At 41.3% G+C, this 26,014-nt stretch overlaps 1 protein-coding gene across 1 annotated transcript in view; it reads left to right on the top strand.

The window, feature by feature from the left end:
* CTNNA1 (catenin alpha 1) overlaps nucleotides 1-26,014 on the top strand; it is a 214,369-nt gene that overhangs the window by 151,839 nt on the left and 36,516 nt on the right. Inside the window, exon 10 of the mRNA XM_065555883.1 lies at nucleotides 10,660-10,752. Within this exon, the coding sequence (XP_065411955.1) occupies nucleotides 10,660-10,752 (93 nt within the window). The remainder of the gene's footprint in view (nucleotides 1-10,659; nucleotides 10,753-26,014) is intronic.

Below are 26,014 nucleotides of genomic sequence, written 5' to 3'. Positions count from 1 at the left end.
ACCTGCTGTGCCCCTTCTTCATTTTCCAACTCTGCAAACCTATTTCTGAGCTGTATTTCTCCTTCACTAGCCCACCTTTTCCACTGCCTGGTTCTCATAGTCACATGCTTCCACTGTCCTCTCCAAACAGTCTCCCCTCAGAGTTCTTTGATCCTGCTTCCATCTGCAAGTCTGAACTTTTCCCTACAGCCTCCTCACATCTTTGCTCCATCATCTGCTTGAACCCCCTTCTAAACTCAACCAGAGTTTCCACCTGCATCTCCAATCCTCAGATCTTTTCTTCCATCAGCTGTATCAGGCGGCACTTCATGCAGACGAAACTCTCTTCAGATACCCCCTCCAGGATCATGTACATACTGCAGCTTCCACATCCAGTCATCTTCATTGTGTCTTCCACTGCTTCGGTATCTGTCATAGCCTTCCCACCTAAGTCCTGGTAGTCCGGGAAACACAAACCAAACCAAAACACCACAACCCACAGCAAAGCAAATCCCTAACTAGCACCAAAACACTGCCAGAACACCACACACTCCCTTCACTAGCCTGTCTGTTCCTCTGCCTGCCTCTTTTAGACTTCCCCCCGCCCCTCCCCCCAAAAAAACTCCCCTTGCAAACTCCACTCAAACTCCCCTGTTTACAGCTCTGTTTGCTGGCTCCTGTGCCGCTACAGCTGTTTTAGGTTTGGAGTTTTTAAATAGATATCCGTATTTGTTAAAAAGTATGATCAAAGAAATGCAGCTTGCACTTTAAGTGAAAGGTAGTGGTTTGTGGTGATTAGTTTCCTCGGGGTGTTGATTCCACTATCTGGGACCTGCCACCGAGAGAGTCCTGTGTCCTGCACAGATGAGCTTTACTGTAGAGAGTTCTGTTGTGCCACTGTTGTGCCAGAGTGCTGTGGTGGTTGTTCAGTCTTCATCCTGGAGTTTAGGCAGTTGTTTACATGCCCTGGACCCAGGCCATGGAGCACCCTGAAGATAAGGACTGAGACTTGATTTGAAATTCTATTGGAAAACAGTGTGGAGAGCAGAGGATAGGTTCAGTATGCTCGTGATACTCTATGTTGCTGAGAGAATACACTGCAGTGTTTTGTACTGGTTGGAGCTTCTAAGGTCTGAAGGCTTTGTGCTCAGGTATATCACATTCCTGTACTCAGGTGAGCAATGAGGAAGATGTGAATAACCGAGGGCAGGTCATCATCCACCACAAGGGGACGGAGTCTCCTAGCGAATGGAGATGATAGCAGCATCTGCAAGTAACACTGTTTAAGTGAGAGCTTAGAAAGTACTCTTGGATTTCTAGCTGATGCTAAACTATGGACTGAGTTAACCAATTGTGGATGTATACGTTCATCAAAGGAGACTGCAAACTCTTCAAAATACTTTCTTTTGTCCACCAGCATCATTTCTGTTTTGCTCAAGTTCAGCTTCAGCCAGCTGCTGTTCATCTGTGAACTGATCTTGTCCAATCATTGGGCCATCTTGGTGGCAATGGTGTGTTCATATGTGGCAAAGGATAATTAGAGCTTTGCATGTTGCTGGTGCCTTGGGTTCGTGTCATTTGACATCTTCACTTAGTAGGTGCTGAATCGGACCAGAGAGAGAATTGATCTTTGTGGGACTCATGAGAGGGGTTTAGTGGTGGTGCAGTTTCCATCACCACTCGTTTGGTGTGCCTCTCCAGGAAGGACTCAAACCATTTTAGCACATTATCCTGGACTCCTCTGAGACAACACTATCTCACAATCAGTGGTGTTAAATGCTGCAGGGAGGTCCAGGAGGATGAGAATGGATGTCTGCCCTCTATCCGTTGACAGGAGTTAGATCTGTGAACTCACCAAAATAGTTTCATTTCCATGTCCTGGCTTGAGTCTGGATTGTGCTAGGTCTAGAATGTTAGCTTCAGTAGGTGAGCTTATAATTGGGCCGTGTCTAGCTTCTCTGTGAGCTTGCCCAGGAATGGGGAGACTTGATGATGCATGGTGATTGGTCAGAACAGATATATCCCATGTCAGTTTCTTCTAGTTGATTGGGCTCTTGCATGTTGAAAAAAAGAGGGGAAGTGAAGATTCCTTTTCTGAATGGTGTGCTGTCTCTGTTGCTCAGAAGTAGCACCAATTCATGACTCTCTCTCACAAGCCCAGGAACGGCAGTGTCAGATTCACAAGTTTTAGGCTGAAATTCCTTAAGAGTGTCCAGAACTACTTGATGAGTGAATGTACTGAAATCTGGGAATGCAGGTGGGCTATTGGTTGGTGGGTATAGGTAGAGCAGATCCATGCTGTCTGAGAAGGCTTCCCGAATAAGTGTAATCTCAACCTCCTACTTTGCTATTTCCTGCTTGTGGTGCTTAGTTCTGATGCAGGTTGCAGATGCTCGAGAATGAAGCAGTTTACCATCCTAAGTAGCTCCTTGCGGCAGGTTTTGGCGGCTTCAGTGGAGGCCGATAGGAAGGTTTTCTTGGCCTGTAATAGTATTTGCATAGGTTTTGCGGATGAAATATCTAATTCCTGTCTATAGTAGCTTTTTTTTTTGCTGTCAGCGTTCAAGTTTCTGTCTGTTTTCAACCAGTGCAGGGTGTCAGAAAACCAAGATCTATGTGGGCAATGGGGAGGAACAGTGGACCCTTGAGTCCAGTGTGTGCTGATTGCCAAGGTTAGCCATACGGTGATGATGATGATTCTCCAGGTCCTCCGTTTCTTGTCCTGTGGGTGTAGTGCTGCTATCTTTTAGTAGGCTTTGGAATTTGTTGAAATCAATGATTCTTCGTGGTTCAGTTAGGATCACTGGTCTTTCCTTTGATTCATTGATCATAGCCCGGGAGCTGGAAGGTCTCTGGTCCTGCCTTGTTAAGGAAATTGCCTCACTCCATGGCTGAGTCACACTCCACTGAAGAAAGAAATTGTCTTCCAGTATGGGGAGGCTTATCAGTGTAAGACACTGAGCTTTCACAGGAGCTGGACCTAGATTATGAAACTCATTACCTGAAGAAATAATCGCCACAAGCCTGGTCATGTTCAGAGCTAAATGAAAAACTCTTCAACTTTTCTTTCCCTTGATAAATTCTACACATACAAACTCAACTTATAAATTAGTAAATTTGTCTCCTACAGGCTTGGAAGAAAAGGTGGAGTTTTAATTTTAAATACTAAGGAGGTGATTGAGTATTACATTAATAGGGTGCATGTGAGTACCCAGGGCTCTAATTTCATTGTTTCCCTGTTTTGCATTTCTGTCACCTGCCCAATTAACTTGCCCTTAAAGGCAATCGAGAACCTTTTAAAACTGTCTCCTGCCTTTTGAAGCCTGAAAACATTTTGCCTACCAATTTTTTCCCCTTGTTTATAATGAAGCTTAAAATTACAATTGCTCTTGTTTTTGCACCAGCATAATCAAGTGTGCACAGCCCTAAGAATAGTATTTATTTTAGCTTTAGACCAGAGTCAGTGTACCTTTTGACTAGTTTTTTCTATATGCCTAGCACAGTTTAAAAAAAAAAAAAAAAAAACATCATGACCCTAAATGTTTAATAGGCTAGTAACTGTCTCTTGGCTTCAACACTTAAAATATAAACGCTCAAAGGTATCCACTGTGGAACTTTGTCTCCTTTGCAATTTATTGTATGATGTGTAAATTAAGTTATGTTAAGGATGGTGTGTTGGGGATGGATTCTGTTAACACTTGTAAACAATGCAGGAAAATTCTAATTGAAATGAATTTTGTTTCATTTTGGATTTTCAGGGTCCAGGCCCTCTTTTTCATTTTTTTTCAGTGGGGGAAGGGAAACCTGCTCTGACGTCCCTGTTTGTTAAATTAGAAAAGATGGGGGGAAGTGCAGCAGGGGGAGCTAAAGAGTTAAAAGTAGCACTTTTACTCTTATAGTTGACAAGAGTTAGTGTGTTCATGCTTTCTCTGACTTTTCCCCCAGCCCATTCCAGTATAGGAATAATTCTTTCAAAATTTTAGTTTTTGACAGAAGCAAATTGTCCCACATCTTGTAATATTTTGCACAAGTATAGCTACCATTATTGTAGGTTAAAACTCTTAAATTTTAGCTCCTTTAGTTTGTAATATACAGATAAATTCTATTAAATGCATTCCTGTCAACAAATATCATGGAAATGGACATTTTCCCACTAAAGATATTGATTTCGATGAAACTGCATATATTGATGGAAAACTTTCCATCAAATATTTTTCAGACAACTCTATTAATGATACATTTGGCTCCTACATCTTTACTAAAACAAATTACTAAAAATCCCCTCTTGTACCAACAAGTGCAGTAAGGGAAAAATCTAGCAATTAAGTGGTTTTTTTAAGAAGCATAAACACATTGCAGATACCTTTTTCAGGATTTGGATCCTTTTTCTAAACCATCTGACTAAAGTTCGTCCTACAGCGTGGCTCTTTACGGAACCTGCTCTAAAAGTGACCTGCAAAGGGAGGAGAAATCAGGCGGTGTGGGGGGGCTTGGCTTACCTTTCTTGCTTTCTGTTGAATGCCCAAAGTGTTTTCAGAAGTCCTAATACACACCTGAGACCTCAGTCTTCCAATAAAAACACGGAAGCAAGACTTGACTTTTTTCTAAGGTATTTCTAAGGTAACATAATCAGGACTCCTTTATGCATTGGAAACAAGTGGAAAGGGATGCAAACTTGTTCCTTATACAGTAACTCCTCACTTAACGTTGTAGTTATGTTCCTGAAAAATGCGACTTTAAGTGAAACGATGTTAAGCGAATCTAATTTCCCCATAAGAATTAAGGTAAATGAGGGGGTTAGGTTCCAGGGAAACTTTTTTCACCAGACAAAAGACTATATTACACGCGCACACACACACACACACACACACACACACACACACACACAATAAATTCTAAACAAACAATTTAATACTGGTACACAGTGATGATGATTGTGAAGCTTGGTTGAGGGGGACGAGTCAGAGGGTGGGATATTTCCACGGAATGCCTTACTGCTAAATGGTGAACTAGCAAGTGGCTGAGCCCTCAGGGGTTAACTCTCACACTCTACTGTACAAGGCAGCAGGAGAGGAGGAAGGGCAGACAGAAACACACTGTGTGTGTGTGTGTGTGTGTGTGAGAGAGAGATGCGCATTTCCTCTTTAAGTATGAAGAGTGGGGTCAGAAGTACACTGCCTTGTTAATTAGATCAGCAAGCTGAGACTGGACAGCAGCTGCTGCTGCCGGGAAGCTCCCTCTGTCGTGTCCCCCCTGCTCTATGGAAGATGGGTTAAGTGGGGGGGGAGGGGGACACCTGACATTAGCCCCCCTCCTCTTACCCCCCCCTCCCCACACACACACACACACACACACACACACAAAACAAGCAGGAGTCTCGGGGAGCAGCTCCAAGGCAGAGGGCAGGAGCAACACATGGCAGTGGGGGGAGGGACAGCTGCAATTGCTGGGCAGCTGCTGCACAGGGAACTTAGGGGAGTGGGGAGCTGATAAGGGGGCTGTTGGTCCACCCTGGTTCCAACCACCCACCGGCTAGCTCCACCGGGCTGCTCTTCCTGCAATCAGTGAACAAAGCAGGCGGCTGCTTAGAAGGGAGCATTGCACAACTTTAAACAAGCATGTTCCCTGATTGATCAGCAACGTAACAATGTTAACCGGGATGACTTTAAGTGAGGAGTTACTGTACAGATCTCCTTTAAAGGCTGGTTGATGAGTCTTTTTAACATCAAATCAGTACTTGTAGAAAAGCAAGCTATCTATCTAGGCTCATTTGGAGTATACAGCTGTCTAGAAAATTCCATCCAGCTTTTAGTTTCCCTTTGCACCAGTAGGTTAGTTCAGCATGTAGCAAAAAACTATGTTAAAGTGTTTGTATTTGTGCAGTTGTCACTTGCCACATCCAGGCAGAATTGTCACTGGGAGGTAAACTAAAGCTCATTCATCCAAACATTGGCAGCAACAGTAGTCAGCCTCGAGTCAGTCCTGCCTTTTAGGATATACAGGGCAGTTTCTTGGAGATGGTTACATACTCTACAAAACATTAGTGCTTTGACATTGCACTAATAAAAAAAAGGTTTTTAATTTGATCTGTCTGTACTACTAGGGGTATTTCTAAACTGAGACACTTGGGGCATATTTTTCCCAGAATGTACAAACTAACAATGTCATAGTGTTTGGTTACATTCATCACATCTCTCTTGTATCACATTTGCGACACTGGTAATTGTAGAGATTTGACAGTATTGAGTTGTAAGAAATCAGCTTTTTTTTTTGCCCTTAAACACAAGTGTTCTTTTTAAATCTAATTTTTTAGCCCTCTTGTGGTGTCAGTTAACCATTGTGCCACCTATCTACCTGTCTTTTGGAAAAGTGGGGTGGATTATTCAACTAAATCTTGTTGCACAGGACTGCTGTATTATTTCAGGTACCCTTTAAATCTATTTTGGAAATACATTCTTCGAGTGCTTACTCATGTCCATTTCATATTAGGGGAGTGTGCTCGCCACATGCACCGGTGTCAGAAGTTTTTCCCTCAGCAGTATCCGTAGGGGACTGGCTCTGGTACCTTCTGGAGTGGCGCCCACATAGCGTGGTATAAGGGGTGCTGCTGGCTCCCCCAACCTCAGTTCCTTCTTGCCGCCAGTGACAAGTGGAATGTCGACTGCTTTGGCTAGCATTGATTCCTTCTCTGTTCTTGCAAACTTTGAAATACTGTAAAATAGTTATACATAGTTAGTTTTCTTATTTACCCTTAGTAGTAGTTCTTAAACTCTTCATTAGTCCTGAACGGGACCTGGTCGGGGCATGCCCATCAGCGATTCCCATACCAGCTGCCTGAGGCGCTTAGGTGAAGGGCACATAAGTGATGAGCTGTATCCCCAAGTCCTTCAGACTTGGGCGGGGGGAATGGGATAGCTCAATGGTTTGAGCATTGGGCTGCTAAACCCAGGGTTGTGAATTCAATCCTTGAGGGGGCCACTTAGGGATCTGGGGCAAAATCATTACTTGGCCCTGCTAGTGAAGGCTAGTGAAGGGGGCTGGACTTGATGACCTTTCAGTTTCCCTTCCAGTTCTATGAGATAGGTATATCTCCATATATTAAACCTAGGATGAAGAAGGAGCACGATATCAGTCTAAGAGCGCTCTTAATAGAGTCGGTACTTACTCCAGCACCAGAGCAACGGTCCAACTCCGCACCAAGCATCGTGGTTTCCATGCGCAGTGCTCCCCCGGTGCTGTCCACAAGGGACCGCTTAATCTGGGACTAATATATCTGCCTTCTATCACTTTTCTGTAGCCATCTGGCCTGACCCTGTCACACCTTATATATTAATTTATCCTCGCACAATAGTTTTGAGGTATTCGCCTCCTGTTACAGAATGGGGACTAAAGCATAGAGACAGTGACTTGTCCAAGGTAACATAGGAACTTTGGCAGAGCCAAGAACAAAATCTAGTTCTCCATTGCCATAACTACAAGACTGTCCTTCCTCTCAACTGCTACGTGCTCTTTGAGAATATCTGCCACAATACACCTAAGAAATATTGAAGAATGTTAAATGCACATTATAATGCAGTTTCCTTCTTGATTAGCAGCTTAGTACGTCATTTAGAAAATTGAGGTTTTTGTCAGCCATTGTGTAAATCATTTGAAACCATATACTTAGGTTACCTGTTGCAATGAAATTTCATATATTCTCCTGTAGTTACTGGCAGTCCCAGCAGGATAGCTACCAAGGAAGGATTACCAGCATTAAGGAGCTAAGGGGAAGAAATGAATATACAATACAAAAGAAATTCCTTAAAATATCACTAAACATCAGATTTTTAATTTGATTTCCTTTTTTGCATTCAAGGTGGATACACTATTCTTAATTCAGCAAGTTGTGCTCGGAGAGGCCAGAGTCTCCCACATCTGGCTGTTGTATGGCGCTCTCCAGGCAGTTCTGTACAGCTTCCATTCAGTATTCACTTGTATGTGTTGTGCTAGAGGGCTCTGGGGTCCTGAACACTACTGAGAATCTGTTCACTTAATTAGGTACAGATTTAGAAGCTGAATCACCTTAAAATGTAGCCCCTAGGCAATATTGCCAATCCAGTGAAGGTCCTAAAAATCATGGGATTAATTACAAAAAATCTCAATTACATTGACCAGTGGTCACTAATTTCAGCATGTGCTAGGGATAATAGACTCCCTAGCAACTGTAGAAATTGACACTGTAAAAATGATGACTCTTTACTTAAATTTGCCAACTGTGAGCATTCAAAGTCACAGCCGCTCATTTTAGTGACAAAAGTAAAAATTTTACTGTGTACTTTTTTACTATCATTAGCTTGCTACCAACACCACTAACACTGAGTGATTCTGTTCCATCTTATGCATCAACAGAATTGTTTGTTCAGCAGTTGTCTTATCTTCATTGGGTTTTGATAGGTATAATAGAATATGTAGGGGTATAAATGGCCACCAGAATCTTTTTTGCTGGTGATATGCAAGATGGAAAAGAGCTCAGTTTGATTCTCAGTATGCAGGCATGATAGTTTAGGGAGAAAATCCTTATGTACAAAACTGAGCCTAATTTGATATGGAGAGGGAAAACACTGAACCATACAAAGTCATTTTTCAGAGCAGAACTGCAGTTTAAGGGATTTTTCAGTGTGCTGTTTTCACACTCAGTGCAGCACAATAAAAATGAGTTTTTGCTAAATCAGGAACGTTTTAGACCCCTTTGAGCCCATACAGTCCATAAAAACTGCTGTCCCACTTGGCAGTCCACTAAAATTTACTCTGTCACTCTTAGTTCAATTTTAAGATGTTAATTTTTTTCTATGAAAACTAATTAAACTAAATAAAAGCTATAAGGCTACCATACCACTGATATTCCTAAAAGCTAATAAAGCCTAAACTGTAGTATTGGAAAGAGCAACTCTATTATATTATCATTTTTCTTGTCCATTTATGCACTTGGATGAATAATAATCTGACATTATTCCACCACCATTGGGTACTCAGCCATTTAGAGTTTGAAATGTACCGCTGATCTGGAGAGTGTTTGATCGTACATCATTCATAACTCAATTAGGAACTGAGGGTGTAGGGTGAGAAGTCTCTGCATCATGAATTCGCTTCTCAGCTCTCTGTGAGCTAAGGGGTGAAAACATTGTTTACTAATGGAAGTGGCAAGATTCTTCACTTTGGTTTATTGATATGTGATTAGTACTGTATCTGTTGTCACTGCCCCAGGAATGTTTTCTAGATGTGGTAAAGACCATGGTAAAGGAAGTGAATGAAAGGCATTGAAAAAAGTGTAATATCTGGCTGTAGTTTCATGTTAACTTTTATCTACATTTTTATGTATGAATAGGTAGTATACTTCAATTAAATAAGAAAACTACCCCAAATTTTTCTCTAAAAATGTTTTGTTATATATCTGGTGCATTTGTTGGCTTTACTGAGCATAACTTGTTCTCTCCTTTGAGATTTAGTCACTACTTTGGGCAGGTGCCTTTTGGCATTTCTAGTAGGATGGTACACAATGTTCATCTTAGTTCAGTTGTCTTTGTGCTATTTTTACATCTTTCTAGGCTCAAACGTAACTGTATTAGAGCTCAAAATAAGCTTGTCATTCACCCGTCAAATAAGGAACATAATTCAACTTCAGATTTTCCTCCCCCGAGAGCAGCTCCAATATGCAGAATACCTTCAGTTACTAAAAAACAAAACAAAAATATTCTATGCCCTCCCCCCCCACCCAACCCCCGCCCAAAAGGTGGTTGGAAACAAAAGGTCTTTGTTTCAAGATGGCCCACTTAAAGAGAAACTGTCAGGTTTTAGGCTAAAAATTTGATCTACTGTGAATCACAAGACTCCATGCAAATCTTGGGGAATAGTTGATGCTCTTGAGCTCCATCTGCACCAGTAAATACTGTCTTGCATAGATCCCATAACTTCTGTCAGTGTTTTTCTCTGCATTGTGGTGGTCGGGGACGTTTCCCAGAATATTGTAGTTTTAAGGAAGGTCAAATTGTTAGCCTAAACTGAGATGCTTTTTATGCAATAATAGCTAATTAAGTTTCCATATACAGGAACTAAGTCACTTTCCGTGCAACAGTACTCTTTTTAAAGAGTAGATTAAGCTTCATGGTCCTACTGCAGTTATGCACTGTATGTGTATGTTGGATCTTTAAACATTTTGACTTTGTATGCTCCAGCATTTTCATGTGGTGATTGTTCAGGGAAGAGGGCTTTAGGTACAGTAATAAGTACTATAAGGCTTAACCCTCAGATGGTCAGCAATTTGTTCATCCCTACATTTTAAAAATAAAATAGTTGGCTTACAGGTTTTTTTTTCTTATGTAGTTTATAAGTAGGAATGGGCATTTAGCTGTGACTTCAAGTATCACTAATGGTGCCCTTGTGGCAACCTCTCAATTGAGTAAATGGGAGCACTGATAACAGCCTTTCTTATTTGAATGACTATTTTATGATCTGCTGGCTTGTGACAAAACAGATGTTGCTGGTGATTGCAAAGCTGTATTAGATTGAGTTGTAAGAACTAGGAGAGCATTTCTTGAAGGCTTCCTGATCACAGAACAAAGAGGTTGTAATTTTTGCGTGTTACAACAGTAATAAAAACTGCTTTTCTGAAAGTTTTTTTTTTCCTCCCCCTCTCCAATATAGGTTGCCAACTTGGCCTGTTCCATCTCAAACAATGAAGAAGGTGTGAAACTAGTTCGCATGTCAGCAAGTCAGCTTGAAAATCTCTGTCCTCAGGTAATTTGCAAGCTTGAGTATTTCATAGGTGTACATGGGAGGAGGGACTATCTGAAGCAGTGGAAGTGGACTGAGTATTGAAGGATGAACAATTGGGATAGGAACTTCCCTAAAAACATATGCCAGAACAGTTGGCCTGTGATTTTAGGTTACCTGATTAGCTTACTACTACATTTACTAGTAAATAACATGTGGCCCACTAGATTCGAACAGTTATGTCTAGACAAACTGCTAGACAGTAAATAGTGAAGATATGCAATATATATGCATGCTCATGTTGCAGAAGAATGTGGTATGAAGAAAGTACCATTGCATCTATCAAAATTAGTAGGTTTAAGATACGACCATAATATGAAATGCTAAATACTTTACATGCCCTTTGCTAAGTTGTTATAAAATGATCTTGTCCAAGTAGTAGAACGCGTGAACTTGTTAAAAAAGATCCTCTTTGATAGGGAGAAAAAAGATAGATAAGCTTAAAACCAAACAAACTTTTGGTTAAGATCACATTTTTTTGATTCACATTTCTTTATTGCAACCAGGAAAGCAATAAAGCGCTACACTGTCCCATTTAATCATCTATGCCTTGATGTCATAAATACCTATGACAAGGTAGTAGAAGTGAATTGAAGACATTGGTGCTTATCAATGCTTATGATGGCTTAAAGGCAGGCCAGTGACAAATTCAGAGATCTGAAGTACAGAAATAAGCCATTGCAAAAGGATAAGCGTGAATAGGAAATATATATTTTAAAAATATACTGTCCTGCTCATCCATTGTCAAACTTCACCTTTCTGACAAGGCGATCTGTCTCCTTTCGCTGCTTTGTGTTTTCATATAGGTTTCCCCTCTACCCTCCTTCCCTTAGGAATTCAGGTCACTGCTGTTCTGGGTTTCTTTGTTTTGTATGGGATGAGTGTGAGTGAATGGGATATGACTGGTAGTAGTAATTATTTTTTTTGTATCATTCTTAGAAAACCAGCAACGTTTAGTTAAATAAGCAAATACATGCACCTGAATGCCAAACACACACAGTTAAGTCTCAGAGATACAGGCAATCCTGTTTCCTTCTCCCACCAGAAGGCATGTTGTGCCTTATGTGACTATATTATCTAAGTAGAAGAAGAGAAGAAAATCAGATTTCATCCAACACTAAAATAACTTTGACCATTCTCACACATTTCCCTAATGGACAATGTACATTATTATCTTGTACAGGGAAAATAAGATCTTGCAGTTCAGGAATGAAATGATTTTGGCAATTGTAGGAAGTTTGCCTGGCTCTGGTATACTCACATTAAAAATGCAGGTACATGGATCAGTCTTTCTTTTCAATAAGTCTTAGTCAACAAGATCATGTTTTTTGATAAACCTCCTAATTGCTAGGTATTGGTCCATCACCATGTGCCCATGTTTCAGATGATGATTTTGAAAACATTGGTCTACAATTTTTGAGAAGTCGTCTGCTTCAGAGATAAAATGTGCTGTGCTATTATGTATTTTGATGTGCTGAATTCAAATATGACAATTAAAACAACTGATTGGCTACTGTTTTTAAGATATTTAAGTTTTTACATTTTATGTCTATGTATATTGTGTAGATTTTTAATCATAAATTGTAAACCTAGGTCTTTTCATGTGTTTATGGTTGCTTTACATGATGATATTTCACCTGTCCTGTTTATGTAACACTTTAAAAATCAGCAAAAGGGTTATATAAATAAAATTTATTATGAAACAAAAGGCAAAAAACTATTATGTACATAGTTTAGTCCTATTCAGTGTCTACTCGGTGCTTCTTGGCTGGTCTCTTGTATTCATTAAATGGAGCATCTCTTGTCACTGTCCAGCAATAGTCTGCAAGCATTGATGAGCTCCATTTGCCCTGATAGCGTTTCTCCATTGTTGCAATGTCCTGGTGAAATTGCTCGCCGTGCTCGTCGCTCACTGCTCCGCAGTTCGGTGGAAAAAAATCTAGATGAGAGTGCAAAAAATGTATCTTTAGTGACATGTTGCAACCAAGGCTTTTGTATGCCTTGAGGAGGTTTTCCACCAACAACCTGTAGTTGTCTGCCTTGTTGTTTCCGAGAAAATTTATTGCCACTAACTGGAAGGCTTTCCATGCCGTCTTTTCCTTGCCACGCAGTGCATGGTCAAATGCATCATCTCGAAGAAGTTCACGAATCTGAGGACCAACAAAGACACCTTCCTTTATCTTAGCTTCACTTAACCTTGGAAATTTTCCACAGAGGTACTTGAAATCTGCTTGTGTTTTGTCAATGGCCTTGACAAAGTTCTTCATCAGACCCAGCTTGATGTGTAAGGGTGGTAACAAAATCTTCCTTGATTCAACAAGTGGTGGATGCTGAAGACTTTTCCTCCCAGGCTCCAATGACTGTGGGAGTGGCCAATCTTTCTTGATGTAGTGGCAATCTCTTGCACGACTATCCCATTCGCAGAGAAAACAGCAGTACTTTGTGTATCCAGTCTGCAGACCAAGCAAGAGAGCAACAACCTTCAAATCGCCACAAAGCTGCCACTGATGTTGGTCATAGTTTATGCACCTCAAAAGTTGTTTCATGTTGTCATAGGTTTCCTTCATATGGACTGCATGACCAACTGGAATTGATGGCAAAACATTGCCATTATGCAGTAAAACAGCTTTAAGACTCTTCTTCGATGAATCAATGAACAGACTCCACTCCTCTGGATCGTGAACGATGTTGAGGTCTGCCATCACACCATCGATGTTGTTGCAGGCTACAAGATCACCTTCCATGAAGAAGAATGGGACAAGATCCTTTTGACAGTCACGGAACATGGAAACCCTAACATCACGTGCCAGGAGATTCCACTGCTGTAGTCTGGAGCCCAACAGCTCTGCCTTACTCTTGGGTAGTTCCAAATCCCTGACAAGGTCATTCAGTTCACCTTGTGCTATGAGGTGTGGTTCAGAGGAGGAGGATGGGAGAAAATGTGGGTCCTGTGACATTGATTGTTCAAGACCAGAAGTTTCATCCTCTTTCTCGTCTGACTCAAGTGAGAATGATTCTGGTGCATCAGGAACCGGCAGTCCTTCTCCGTGGGGTACTGGGCGTATAGCTGATGGAATGTTTGGATAATTCACAGTCCACTTTTTCTTCTTTGACACACCTTTCCCAACTGGAGGCACCATGCAGAAGTAACAATTGCTGGTATGATCTGTTGGCTCTCTCCAAATTATGGGCACTGCAAAAGGCATAGATTTTCTTTTCCTGTTCAACCACTGGCGAAGATTTGTTGCATAAGTGTTGCGGCATATGTGTGGGGCCCACCTCTTGTCCTGATCTCCAATTTTGCAACCAAAATAAAGGCGATAGGCTTTCTTAACCATAGTGGTTATACTGCGCTTTTGTGATGCAAAAGTCACTTCACCACAAACATAGCAGAAGTTATCTGCACTGTTCACACAAGTACGAGGCATCTCTGCTCACTTTGGCTAAACAGAAATGTGTCCCTTTGCAAAATCAAACACTGACAAATAAGAGAGCACGACACTGTATGATTTCTAGAGCTGATATAGAGCAATTTGTTCAGCAGAGTGATGTAAGCTTCGTTATGATTGCATCATCCATGACTTCTAGGAATAACATGATGCAATTCATATCATGTATGACGCAATACCACCTTCAGATTGCATCATTCATTGTTTTGCCTAAAAAGCAAGTACTGTCCAAACCCAGTCATAGATTTATTCATAGATCCAGTCAAAGATGTATTTTAGTCATTTCTGGTTTAAATTGAGATCCCTTCCCTTTATAACTCACTTATCCTCCACCATTTCCAAGTCAAGGGTCGTATATACTGACCCAATAGCATATCTTGAAAACTAGAGCCAATCAACAATTTTAAGCATCATTTTCGTTCAGTGACCCAGAATTAGTAAAGTTTGACTACATTTATTTCAGAAGCATTTTGGCTGTAGAGCAGTGAAATCAGTAGTTCTGTTCCATATTTAGTTAGTTGTAAAAATGGGCATGCTAAGTCAGACTCCTAAAACAGCCTTAAATTTTGTATCGCTATGGATAATAGATACAACTAGACTAGGTATAGACGCTCTGTAAAACTGGTTCAATTCATTTTACTTTATATGTAGACCTGAGCTCTGCATGTAATTCTTTTGAGCCTGTTGCAATAAATAGGATGTCACTATTACAGAGCAAGCTGCACTTCTGTCCCCTTATTTGTCTAAGTCTACCCGTCAGATGGCAGACCTCATGCCTTTTACCTATCCTGGAGTTGAAATCTGCAGTTCTTCTTTGAGTGCTGTCCCTGTGGGTGCTCCACTCCAGGTGATGGTGCATCCCAGTGCCATTGATCGGAAATCTTCGGTAGTAGTGCCTGGTCGGGACACATGCATTCAGCTGCTCTCTCGCGGCATCGTTAGGGTCTGTCTGAGCGTGCACGTCCTGCACCCTCCTCAGTTCCTTCTCAGCCGTCCTCGGCTGAAGATGTTCAGCACTGCCCCGAGTCCCGTCTTCAGCCGAGGACGGTTGAGAAGGAACTGGGAGGGGGGGGAGAGGGGGGACCCTAACAACTAGACCCTGGGCAGAAGTAGCCTATGAATAAATTGTGTTTACCCAGCAGGTCTGACTGAATTCAGGAATCTTTGGGAGTCTGACCAGTAAAGTACTATGATCAGACAGCATTCTTAAAACCAAAATCATTATCTGTTTTAAAGTCCTTTTTCTCTAAATGCTTTCTTCCTACTGTTTAAAATACACTCTAGGTACATGTCTATATTATCTAATGGTTTACCATCCCATGATGGTAACCTGAGCAGGCCTAGCTACTTCATAAACACCCACAGGTGCCTGCATTTCAGCCTGGTTCTCCTGAACAACTATCCCCCTCTCTTGAGTTTCTTTTTAAAACCTGTCGTTTCTTTTGTTCTCCTGTGTTCTGGGGCCTTTGCCTGTACTATCACTGCCTCTTTAACCCTTAAATGTTTGCATAAAAGTGGCTTATCTTGAGCCATTCTTTACCTTCCTGTTAGCCCCCTGTTAAACTACACCAATATATTCATATGGTAAACATCCCAATAACCAGTTCAACATACAGTAGTCACAGGTAGAAAACTGCTTAAAGAAGACAATTTTAATCTTGCTTGTGAAGGACAGAAAAATGTATTATACAACTTACGTGTATTAGAAACACTGAGTTGATGTTACCTATAAGATAATAGACCATAAATGGGCACTTTTTTGGTCTTGAAATATCTTATCTAGAAGCCTAAACCACAAAATTCATGTGATTTCCCCCCAATTACAAAGCAGTTGTCAAGAGATTAGTAATGGCCCTAGAGAGAGCACACTGCTATGCTGCATGTGCCCTGATTGATTTCTTAATACTATGTGAGGTTGATCCAACTTGGGGATCCCTATAGAGCAGGGGTAGGCAACCTATGGCATGCGTGCCGAAGGCGGCATGCGAGCTGATTTTCAGTGGCACTCATACTGCTCGGGTTCTGGCCACCAGTCCAGGGTGCTCTGCATTTTAATTTAATTTTAAATGAAGTTTCTTAAACATTTTAAAAACCTTATTTACTTTACATACAATAGTTTAGTTATATATTATAGACTTATAGAAAGAGATCGTCTAAAAACGTTAATGTATTATTGGCACGCGAAACCTTAAATTGGAGTGAATAAATGAAGACTCGGCACACCACTTCTGAAAGGTTGCCGACCCCTGCTATAGAGTAATTGAAGAAGGTTGTTTTGAACTGTTTCGTTGGGCATGGTGCTGTTTTAGGGCCCTGGTAGCACCTCCCCTTGCTCTAACAGTAGCAAAATGTAGTCTTTTTGGATTACAGATCGTCTGTTTTAAACAAGAATAGACCTCACAATATTAGCATCCTCAAATACAGTGTTTTGGAATGTTAGAGTTTGGAGCCTAAAGTTACCCTGCAAAGGTTGCAAACGCTAATAGACTTAAAGGCAAGACTTATTCTTGGCAAGACATGCTTCTTACCTCAGAACTTTCAGACTGTTGGCTGAGCAAATAGATGCAGTGTGAACTTAGACCTATAAATATCACTTTACAACATTATGTAAATAGTAAAACTAAAATCTAGTTTCTTTGGAAAAATTATGCCTCTGGGTTCAAAATAAGTCAGATCAATCATTGTTTACAAAACAATATATAAATGTCCTGCACCATAAAGGATGGGAGGGAAATATCAATACCTTGATGATGATTGTTGTAGGAAAGAGTGAATTTTTTAAAGGCAGTGGTATGGCTGGAAGGCTGAAATCTACAAGTGTACAGTAAGTTTAAGGTATTGGCTAACAACATTATCTTACAATAGCTTGGCAATGTAGTGACCATTTTGAGCATAGGGAGTTCCTGTTTAAACAGTTGCTTCTTATAGAATTCCAACGGGATCCTGTCTGATCCATACAATCAATTGTTTAATCATAGCAGCTGCATCTTAATTAGTTGAAACTTGTCAATCCCATTACAGACTTGCCTTTCTAAATCAATGCAATAGAAATGAGGAAATACAAGTCACACAGTGCAAAGACACACCACACACACACACAACTCCCCATAGTATTTGATTATGACAAACGTGGAAAAATTGCATATGGATAAAGAATTGTCTGTCAGCCTAATACAGTGATCTCCAAACTGTGGAGCACGCCCCCCTAGAGGGGCATGAAGGAATGTCAGATGGGGCCCAGGCCAGGCCCCACAGGGGGCGGGGAGGGAGAACCACCCAACCCCACTCTGCCACAAGCCCCACTCAACCCCCTGCCACAGCCCTGCTTCCAGACCTGGTCCCAGCTCCACTCCTGGCCCCAGCTAGAGCCTCAGCTCCATTCCTGGCCTCGGCTCTCAGCCCCAATCATGGCTCTGCTCCCGACTGCAGTTTCAGGGGTGGGGGGATTGGCGTGGACAGGTTCCATTACAGGTAATGGGATGGGGGGGGTGATGGAAAAAGTTGTGGGACCACTGGCTTAATATATGGGCTCAGAGGCTCTGAGTCCTGCAGTTTGGCTACATTAAAAGCAAGAAGATAGTTCACTTAAAAGCTTCTTACAAATAGGAAAAGTTAAATTTGCTACATCTGGACAAATTGGCAAAAATCAGGTCTTCCTAATGACTTTTCAGTCATAGATGTAGATCAGGGATCGGCAACGTTTGGCACGCAGCTCGCCAGGGTAAGCACCCTGGTGGGCCGGGCCAGTTTTATTTACCTGCTGACGCAGCAGTGGGCGAGCGATGTGCTGACCGCAGCTTCTCGCCGCCCCCATTGGCCCGGGATGGCGAACCGCGGCCAGTGAGGGCTGCGATCGGCCGAACCTGCCGCGTCAGCAGGTAAATAAAACGGGCCCGGCCCGCCAGGGTGCTTACCCTGGCGAGCCGCGTGCCAAACGTTGCCGACCCCTGATGTTGATTAACATGTTCCTTTCCAATGCACGAGTCTCCAGTTAATCAGTGCCAAATTTAAAGCCAGTGGAGACCAGTTGCAATATTGATAACTCTTTATTGGTTCAGGAAAAAACATTAGGACAATCATACATTGGATCAGCTGAATTCCCCTGCACTATATTTAGAGTATATTGTGTCTTTGTAAACTACATTAAAACTTAGGTTAAGAGGTAGTTTATGTATAAAGAATGGAGCATTCCTAAGCACACCAAGGAGGTGGAAGACCTGGTGAACAGTGTGATCTTTCTTCCTGAAAAATTACCTTTTGAATTCATCTAAATTTGTTCTTCTTAGTGTGAGGATGTGTATTACTGAAAGTCTTCTGCTAATGTGTTAAAACAATTCTGACTTCCCAAGACCAGCATCACAAAACGTCCATGTACTCTACCATGTTCAAACAAGCTTTTATATGTGTGTGAGATAGTGAAAATAAAAACAAGTTGATGATGGGTGTAAAGTTGGGGAAGGAACCAAAGCCTTAGTCACAGAAATTACATATTGCACTAAAAACCAAATGTATAATACATTCTTCATAAAGATGTTGGGAGAGGAAGCAGCACATCGTGGAATATTATCAGTGCTGGTTATAAAGTTATGTTTCTATCCATTTGCATCTGAAATGGATGAGACCAAAATGAACATAAAGGACAATTTGCTGCAAAAATGGAAATTCTTTAAATGTAGATCTGGGGTAAACGAATGGAACGCTTTTCTTAATTTCCACTGTGTTTACATCTCAAACTTCAGGCCTGAGAACTGGTGTGCATTTTAAAGATACTTTTGGTTTAAATGTTGTAAAATTACAACATTAGTGAAGACTTTGAGGCAACAAGCAAATAATTTACACATTCTGTAGAACTAATCTCCAGGGCTTTGGGGAGAGGCGATAGGAGGGAACCTGGCTAAGGGCTGAATCAGCAGAGTGCTGTATCTTGGAACTCCAGTACATAAGTTTTAAAAACTTGAAGACTTTGAGGAACAGAGAGATTTTGTAATGCCACTAACTCAACCCACACATTCTGGGATAAATGTTTTGTGCTTTCTCCAAGCCTTTAAATAGGTTGTAAACTTACTATTGGATAGAATGGCAAGCATGTCCTCACACGAGTTGCTTTGGTGATTTGAAGTGTAAAAGACTTTGTAGCTTGTTTTTTTTAATGACTTAACTCTTAAACAGTTATACTAATCCTTGTGTTGGTAAACCTCCTAACTCTTTCATCCCCCTTTGCGCGCACACGCACGCACACACACACACACCCATGACATTGATACCACTAGCTTTCCTGCAATCTAATATTCGCACTTTCTGGAAAGTCCCGCAGCCCACCTCCAGACATCCAGCTTCTGCTGTCTTCCCCCAAACCCTGGAAATATGTCCTTCACCTGAGCCTCTCTCAGCCCCGAACACCAGTTTCCATTCATCTATCTGACTCAGATACTGGGTACCATTCTACTGGTTAAGATAAAACTAAAATGTAACTCGTGGAACTTGGTTAGATCTTTCTTTCAATAATAAACTCAATCCCCCCGGAATTCAACTCTGTTTAGAAATGTGAAAATCTGTTTTTGGAGAATTTAAAATGCATTTTGAGTTAGGGATATTTGAGTAGAAGATTTTGATAGAGGTCAAATGTTGATAAGAATAACATGCATTGCTCGTGGTAGGTGTGCAGAAAGCTAATAGGGGAACTTGACATTGTATGACTTGAAAGGAAGTAGAGTTTTAGAGATACTTTGCAATGTTGTGATGTGATGCTGTTATTTAGCGGCTGGACATTGACTACTCTCACTTCATTTATGTTTGGAAAGAGGCTTGAATAAATCCAAGTAAAGCTCAGTTGTAGACTGTTATCTGAATGTTAGTCAATGCTAAATGTTAGTGAGTGCTAAATTTCCCCCAGGTTGTCAGTTGTTGCCACCAAAGAGCCTCCTGGAGAAAGCCCCCTGACAGAAAATTCACTAGTAACAGTAAACACTTGTGATCTCTCCTCTGCGGAGGGTCATAGGTGACTGGCTTAACCCAAATGTTGGGGGTCCTGGGAGCTAATTCAGCACATCTCCTTATAGCTTCTGCAGGCAGGGATCCTAAGGAGCCCTGGTGGTATTAAAACTTCCCTACCTCTGAGGAAACCCTGAAAGGACAGGAGGTGACATCACCTGCCCTTCCGTGGGGTCAGTGCCAGCCCTGTATTAGTGCAAGGGGGCCTGCCTGGCCTACCTTGCGCCTCCATGCAGAGAGTTCAGCGAATCAGGCCTATTAAACAGATTTTAGCTAATTCCTGGGTAAAGTGACCCTTTTAAAATAAATTGGCCCTTTATCATAGTAACATCTTGTTATGAACTCTGTTCCACATCCTTACATTCATATTTTTTAAATGCTTGAAAAGCAACTAATTGTTTATAGATATCTGATTAAACAGATGGTAACATATGCTGATCACACCTACTGACACAGCATATAAAGTATATTAGTGTGAAAAATCCCATGCAGAGGCTGGCAAATCCTAAACAAAGCTTTAAAATTTTAATGGTTTTAAAAAAGAAATCACACGCACCCTGCTGCAGGTTTTTCTGCTGCCATTGTGCCCATGGTTACATCTCCAGCCCACTGGTAGTCCTATTTGGGGAAGAAGGCTTCCTCCCCCCTTTGTGCCAGAGACTCTGTTACCCAAGCAGTACGTGCTCCTTACACTAGCCTTTCAAAGGGGAGGAGAATCTCCTCCAGATGCAGCAGCCAAATACTGACCTAACCCTTCCAGTGCCTAATTCAGGAGTCTTGAAGTATTCCAATGGCACTTCTGTCGAAATAGAGAATCTGAAGTAAAAGCTAAATACAAAAATAAATATACCTAGACAGTATAGAAACTGATAATGTAGCATTTGATTAATTCAGGGTACAAAATGCACAAGTCTCACTAATAACAGGTTTTTACTCAGTAGCTCCTTGAAATTTGTTATAGGAAATGAGATTGAGTCACATCTAGATACATGAAGACTTTTAGTATCCAAATACAAGTAACTATAATTGCAACCATAGTAAAGTAAGATAAATATAGCAGAATGGCCTTATGAATTGTGCATATCACAACCTTCTGGAAACCATCAGGTGTGAGGATGGAAAGAATCGGCAGAAGCACGGAAAGTGGGATTGTCGCTGTGATCCTAATGTCCCAGCTAGCGGTTGGTCTGACAGTTTTTTACAACCCTTTTACTTCAAGTCCCCACACATCTGGAACCATATTTGATTGGGTTTCAGCCTCCTGCCCACATGTTACACTGGGAAAGAGTAATGAGTGTTCTGACTGGTCGTAGAAGTTATTTACATCAGTACATCTCTATAAATAAATATGGTTTCACTTCATGGTTGTGTGCCAAAAAGCCTCTAAAATCTGCTAATTTAAGATCAGTTTGTTGTTTTGTATTTTCTCACAAGATGCATATTGCTAAATCTTATAGCCCTAGGTCAAACACTTAGGCCTGGTCAACATGAGAAAATTAGGTTGGTTAAATCCCCTCAGTCAGGGATGTGAAAAATCTACAACCCTGAGCTGCGTAGTTAAACTAACCCAAGTCCCCGTGTAGACAGCACTAGGTCAATGGAAGAATTCATCTGTTGACCTAGCTACTGCCTCTTGAGAAGGTAGATTACCTGCACTGCCAGTGTCTACACTGAAGTGCTACAGCAGTGCAGCTGCAGCGATGCCGCTGTAGCGTTTTAAGTGTAGACGAGCACCAAGGCTAACTAGTCATAGCTAACTGCTGGGCCCTGTTAGGCCTCAAGCTTATTGCAAAGCCTATTTCAAATACTTTTACATCTTCTGTTCCTGTGAATTATAGCTTTAATTGTTTTTATTATCACTTCCTTAAGCACCTTAGCATTTCCTAAGGATAGCTTATAGTTTGATCCCAGGTACGAACCTCTCAAGATCAGGTCAGGGGTCAATAGGCAGACTCGCTTTAGAAGGGAACCAGCAGGATACAAATGGGATGAAGTCAAGAAGACAGCATAAGAATCCTGAGCTGATATCCATTTTGATATCCTGGGCCTAGACGAGAGGGTGGGGAAGGAGGAGCTGAAAAGCAAGGTGGCAAGTAGCCGTAAGTGTTACTGTTTGAAGACTGAATGTGGGCAGAAATTGCTCTGTAGATTGTAGTATGAGAACAGCTGCTAGTTTAAAAACAGACTGATGTGCTTCGGGGGTTTTGTTTATCTTCATTGTTCTAACTCCGTGAAATGCAAAGTGGGAACAGCACAAATGTTGAAAAATAAATAAGTCTATTTAAAAGTTCTTCCAGTTCTTATACTAAATGGGACCCACATAAATTTAAGGGCTTGTTTATTTACTGGTGTAGTTATGTCTGAATAACACCCCCCTGTGGATATGTCTTTTAAAGAAGTATAAGCTAAATCAGAAAAAGGTACTTTCTAATTCTAAAGTAAGTATATCTTCATGGGAAATTATAGCAGTAAATTTCTTTTTTTATGTAAACAAGCCCTAAATGTCCTTTTAACTGCTGTAACATTACCAGAGTAAACATTCTAGTGTGAGCGGCAAGATATTGACTACTCTAAGCCCATTGGGACAGATAATGAATTACAGATGAAAGCAATTAATCTTTTTGCTCACAACTTTAACTTTTCTACTGGTCACTACCAGCACATCTAGAAAAGACAAAACCTCTCATTGTTTCTTACATTTGGCTTCCAGGTGAGGCACTTCCATTTCAGTGCCTCAAGTCATAGTCCTAGTGAAGTATGTTGAAGGTTAGCACATCGAGGCACATGATTCAGACACTGGAGTTGGATATAAATGAAGGTGACTTAATTGTCATTAAATGCATATCTGCAGTTAAGCGTACCTTTGTGGAAGGGGGGAGGGGTTCTGGCGGCAGAATGGTAAATGGCTTTGTCCACATTTAGAGCATGCAAAGTTTTAAATTTTGAACACTTTTTGCCACCCTTAAGTAAGCCACCTACGTTTTCTGTAAAGCAGAGATTTTAACACTGAAGTTACGCTAATACAGGTGTTAAAAGCATCTGAGAAGGAAGGCTAAGCTGTTCTTGCTTTGCACATTTTTTTCTCCGAAGTAAGTATGTTGACCATTGGCTGTCACCCAAGCCCATTTTTTCTCTTTTGGCTTGAGCTGAACACTTTACTTTTTCAGTCACTTTGATTGCAAAGCAGGAAAGTCACTTCTCCATTGACTCTATTTCCTGTCAAGCAGCAGTAAAAATAAATTGAATAAAATAGGGAGTGAGGATGTAATGCAATTCCCAACTTTATTACAGCTTTTTTTAATTAGACACTTCCACTAACCTCTACACTTGGCTCTGATCCCTTTCCAGCAGAAACAGGCAGCTGTCTGTCTCCATTAGCCCTGGGAGGAGTCGTCGTCCTGCAGGAGTGGTGACTGACAGCTTTTGAGTTCTTATTGCTGCAGTCCCCAAATACTAACATAACTAGATTTTTCTTCCCCTGCCCCCCAAATTCCATTCCATCTTTATTTTTTCTCCCCCACAATCTTTCAGTCCACATCTACTGACTTTCTCCCTCTCATACTGTATCTCCAGCTTCCAGCAGCCAACTTGGCTCAGAGCCACAAAAAAGCTGTACTCCTTGAGCTGGGCTACAGCTGCAGGGAAACAGGCTGTGTGAAGAGAGCTGTATGCGCAAAAAAGTGAAGTCCATCACATAGGTTATTCCAAAAAGAGGACTGCTGATCACTGCTTCTCCAACTGCTGCTCAGCCCTGTGCACCGTTCCCTAACATGTCCTCCAATTCCCATGCTCAGCAAACAGTTACCTATAGAGTCATAGACTTTAAGGTCATCTAGTCTGACCTCCTGCAGAACGCAGGCCACTGAATCTCACCCACCCACTCCCGCAACAAACCCCTAACCTATATCTGAGCCATTGAAGTCCTCAAATCATGGTTTAAAGACTTCAACCTATGACCTGCTGGTTAGCTTGCTCTTCGAGCCCTCCAAAATAAATCTACAGTTTTTGTCCCAGGTGACAGATGATTCCTGTATGTGTCCATTTTCTTCTCCTTTGAGGTGGGTGGCTGATTGTTCTGTAGGTGTGTCTATGGTCTAAAAATGCAAATGCACATGCTTGAAAAGGGCCTATCGATACAGCTACAATCAATCCAGAAAATGTATATTAAAAAAAAAAAAAAGCCAAGAAGCCATGAGCGATATTCTGCTTAGACCACAAACTGTATGTACAGAATTAAAGGCCTGGTAGCCCAGATGGAATTTGTGCATACTACTCCAGGTTGGCAGCCACATTGTGGGTGGAGATGGAATATGCCTCAGTAAAAGACAATTGTGAAGCCACTACCGGGCCTTGCACTAATGTTAGCCAAACCTTACAAGCTGGATTCCAGAGTTTCAGCTGAGAGTCTGGCACAGAGCTTCTTCCTGGTGAGGTTTCCCCTTAAACTTCACACTGATCCTATAGTCAGCCTTTGAGTTTTCTTTATCTGTTTCTCATCACTCTCATGCTGCTGACTACTTCCCAAGTACAAGGGTTCATAGCCATACCTGCTTGTTGGAAAGAGAATCTTACCTCTCAACTTTTAATGAGGCACTTTCACTGACTTAGCCCTCCCTTTTTGTGGGGGATATGTGGAAAACCAAAATCACTTTTCTTCTAGTAAGACTCACTGCCTTTTCTGAATGGCTTTTGTATAGTTCATTTTTTGTGTTCAATTTTGTCAGCATTAGTATGTTAGAAATTGCAGCTTTTGAGAAAATGCTTTATCGAGGGGAATATAGGGCCTGCTCTGATAACTGTAATCACCTCCATCATTGCAGGGAAAGGTAGCTGATCAGGGTGCAAGATTTAGTGACTATACTTTTTTCTAAGGAAAAAATACCAAGACAGTTTTCTTTTTCAGAGCATACATTGTGCAGATACAAGCAGCATGTGTGTCACTGGCATTAATGTTAACTGGTTTTAATACTCCCTGAAGTATGTTTTTATGCTAGCAATTGCAAAGGGAACTAGGAGAAGGATAAAATCAGGATTCCAATGCTCTACACTACCAGCCTCTGTTTTGGTAGTCATGGTTACTAGCAAAATACAGGCTGAGAGAACTTCTGGAGGGTTGCCCATTTTATCCTTCTCTTCTAGGGTTCTCATTACTCAGATTCATGTCTGGAGAGTTGTGGGTGTCTAGATCCTGCTCTTTTGACTGACAGGCTGATAATTCGTTAAATAAACCATGCTGGGGGGAACAGGTCCAGCAGTTCCTGTACCAGACCATGAGTATAGAGTCTTGGAGAGAGAGGTTCTGCTTCCATCTTATCTGCCAGGATGAAACACAACTGACACTTGGCCTTGACTGAATAACATGATCCTAAACATAGGACATACTGCCCTTGCATCTTCCTATTGCACATCCAATACAATACTGGCTGTGATGAATCTGATTTAGTCCATACCGTAATTGTCGTAGGATGAATTACAACTTATTCCTATTCAAAACAATTGCTGAACATTTGTGAGGTTTAAAAAAAAAAAATAGTTGGGAACCCAAATATCTTTGAAATCCATTTTCTTAGGCAATAGGAAGTTTCCTTCAGAAACTTTCAAAACTCTAGAGAGCCATATTCATAACAGTTTAGTAAATGAGTGTATTCAATACACTCAAGTGTAAATTTTCTTCATTACTTTCCTGGGGTGGAGGGAAAGTAAAACTTGTGCTTGTGAAAGCAAGGGACTGAGCACACCAGACAGAGTGCAGTCTCTTCAGTGCCATTTTTCAGCCCTTCATCTCT

Source organism: Chrysemys picta, chromosome 8 (genome assembly GCF_011386835.1).
Source record: "Chrysemys picta bellii isolate R12L10 chromosome 8, ASM1138683v2, whole genome shotgun sequence".
Lineage (NCBI taxonomy): Eukaryota > Metazoa > Chordata > Testudines > Emydidae > Chrysemys > Chrysemys picta.
Note: the sequence above shows the minus strand (reverse complement) of the source record. Positions and strands in the feature narration are given on the sequence as shown.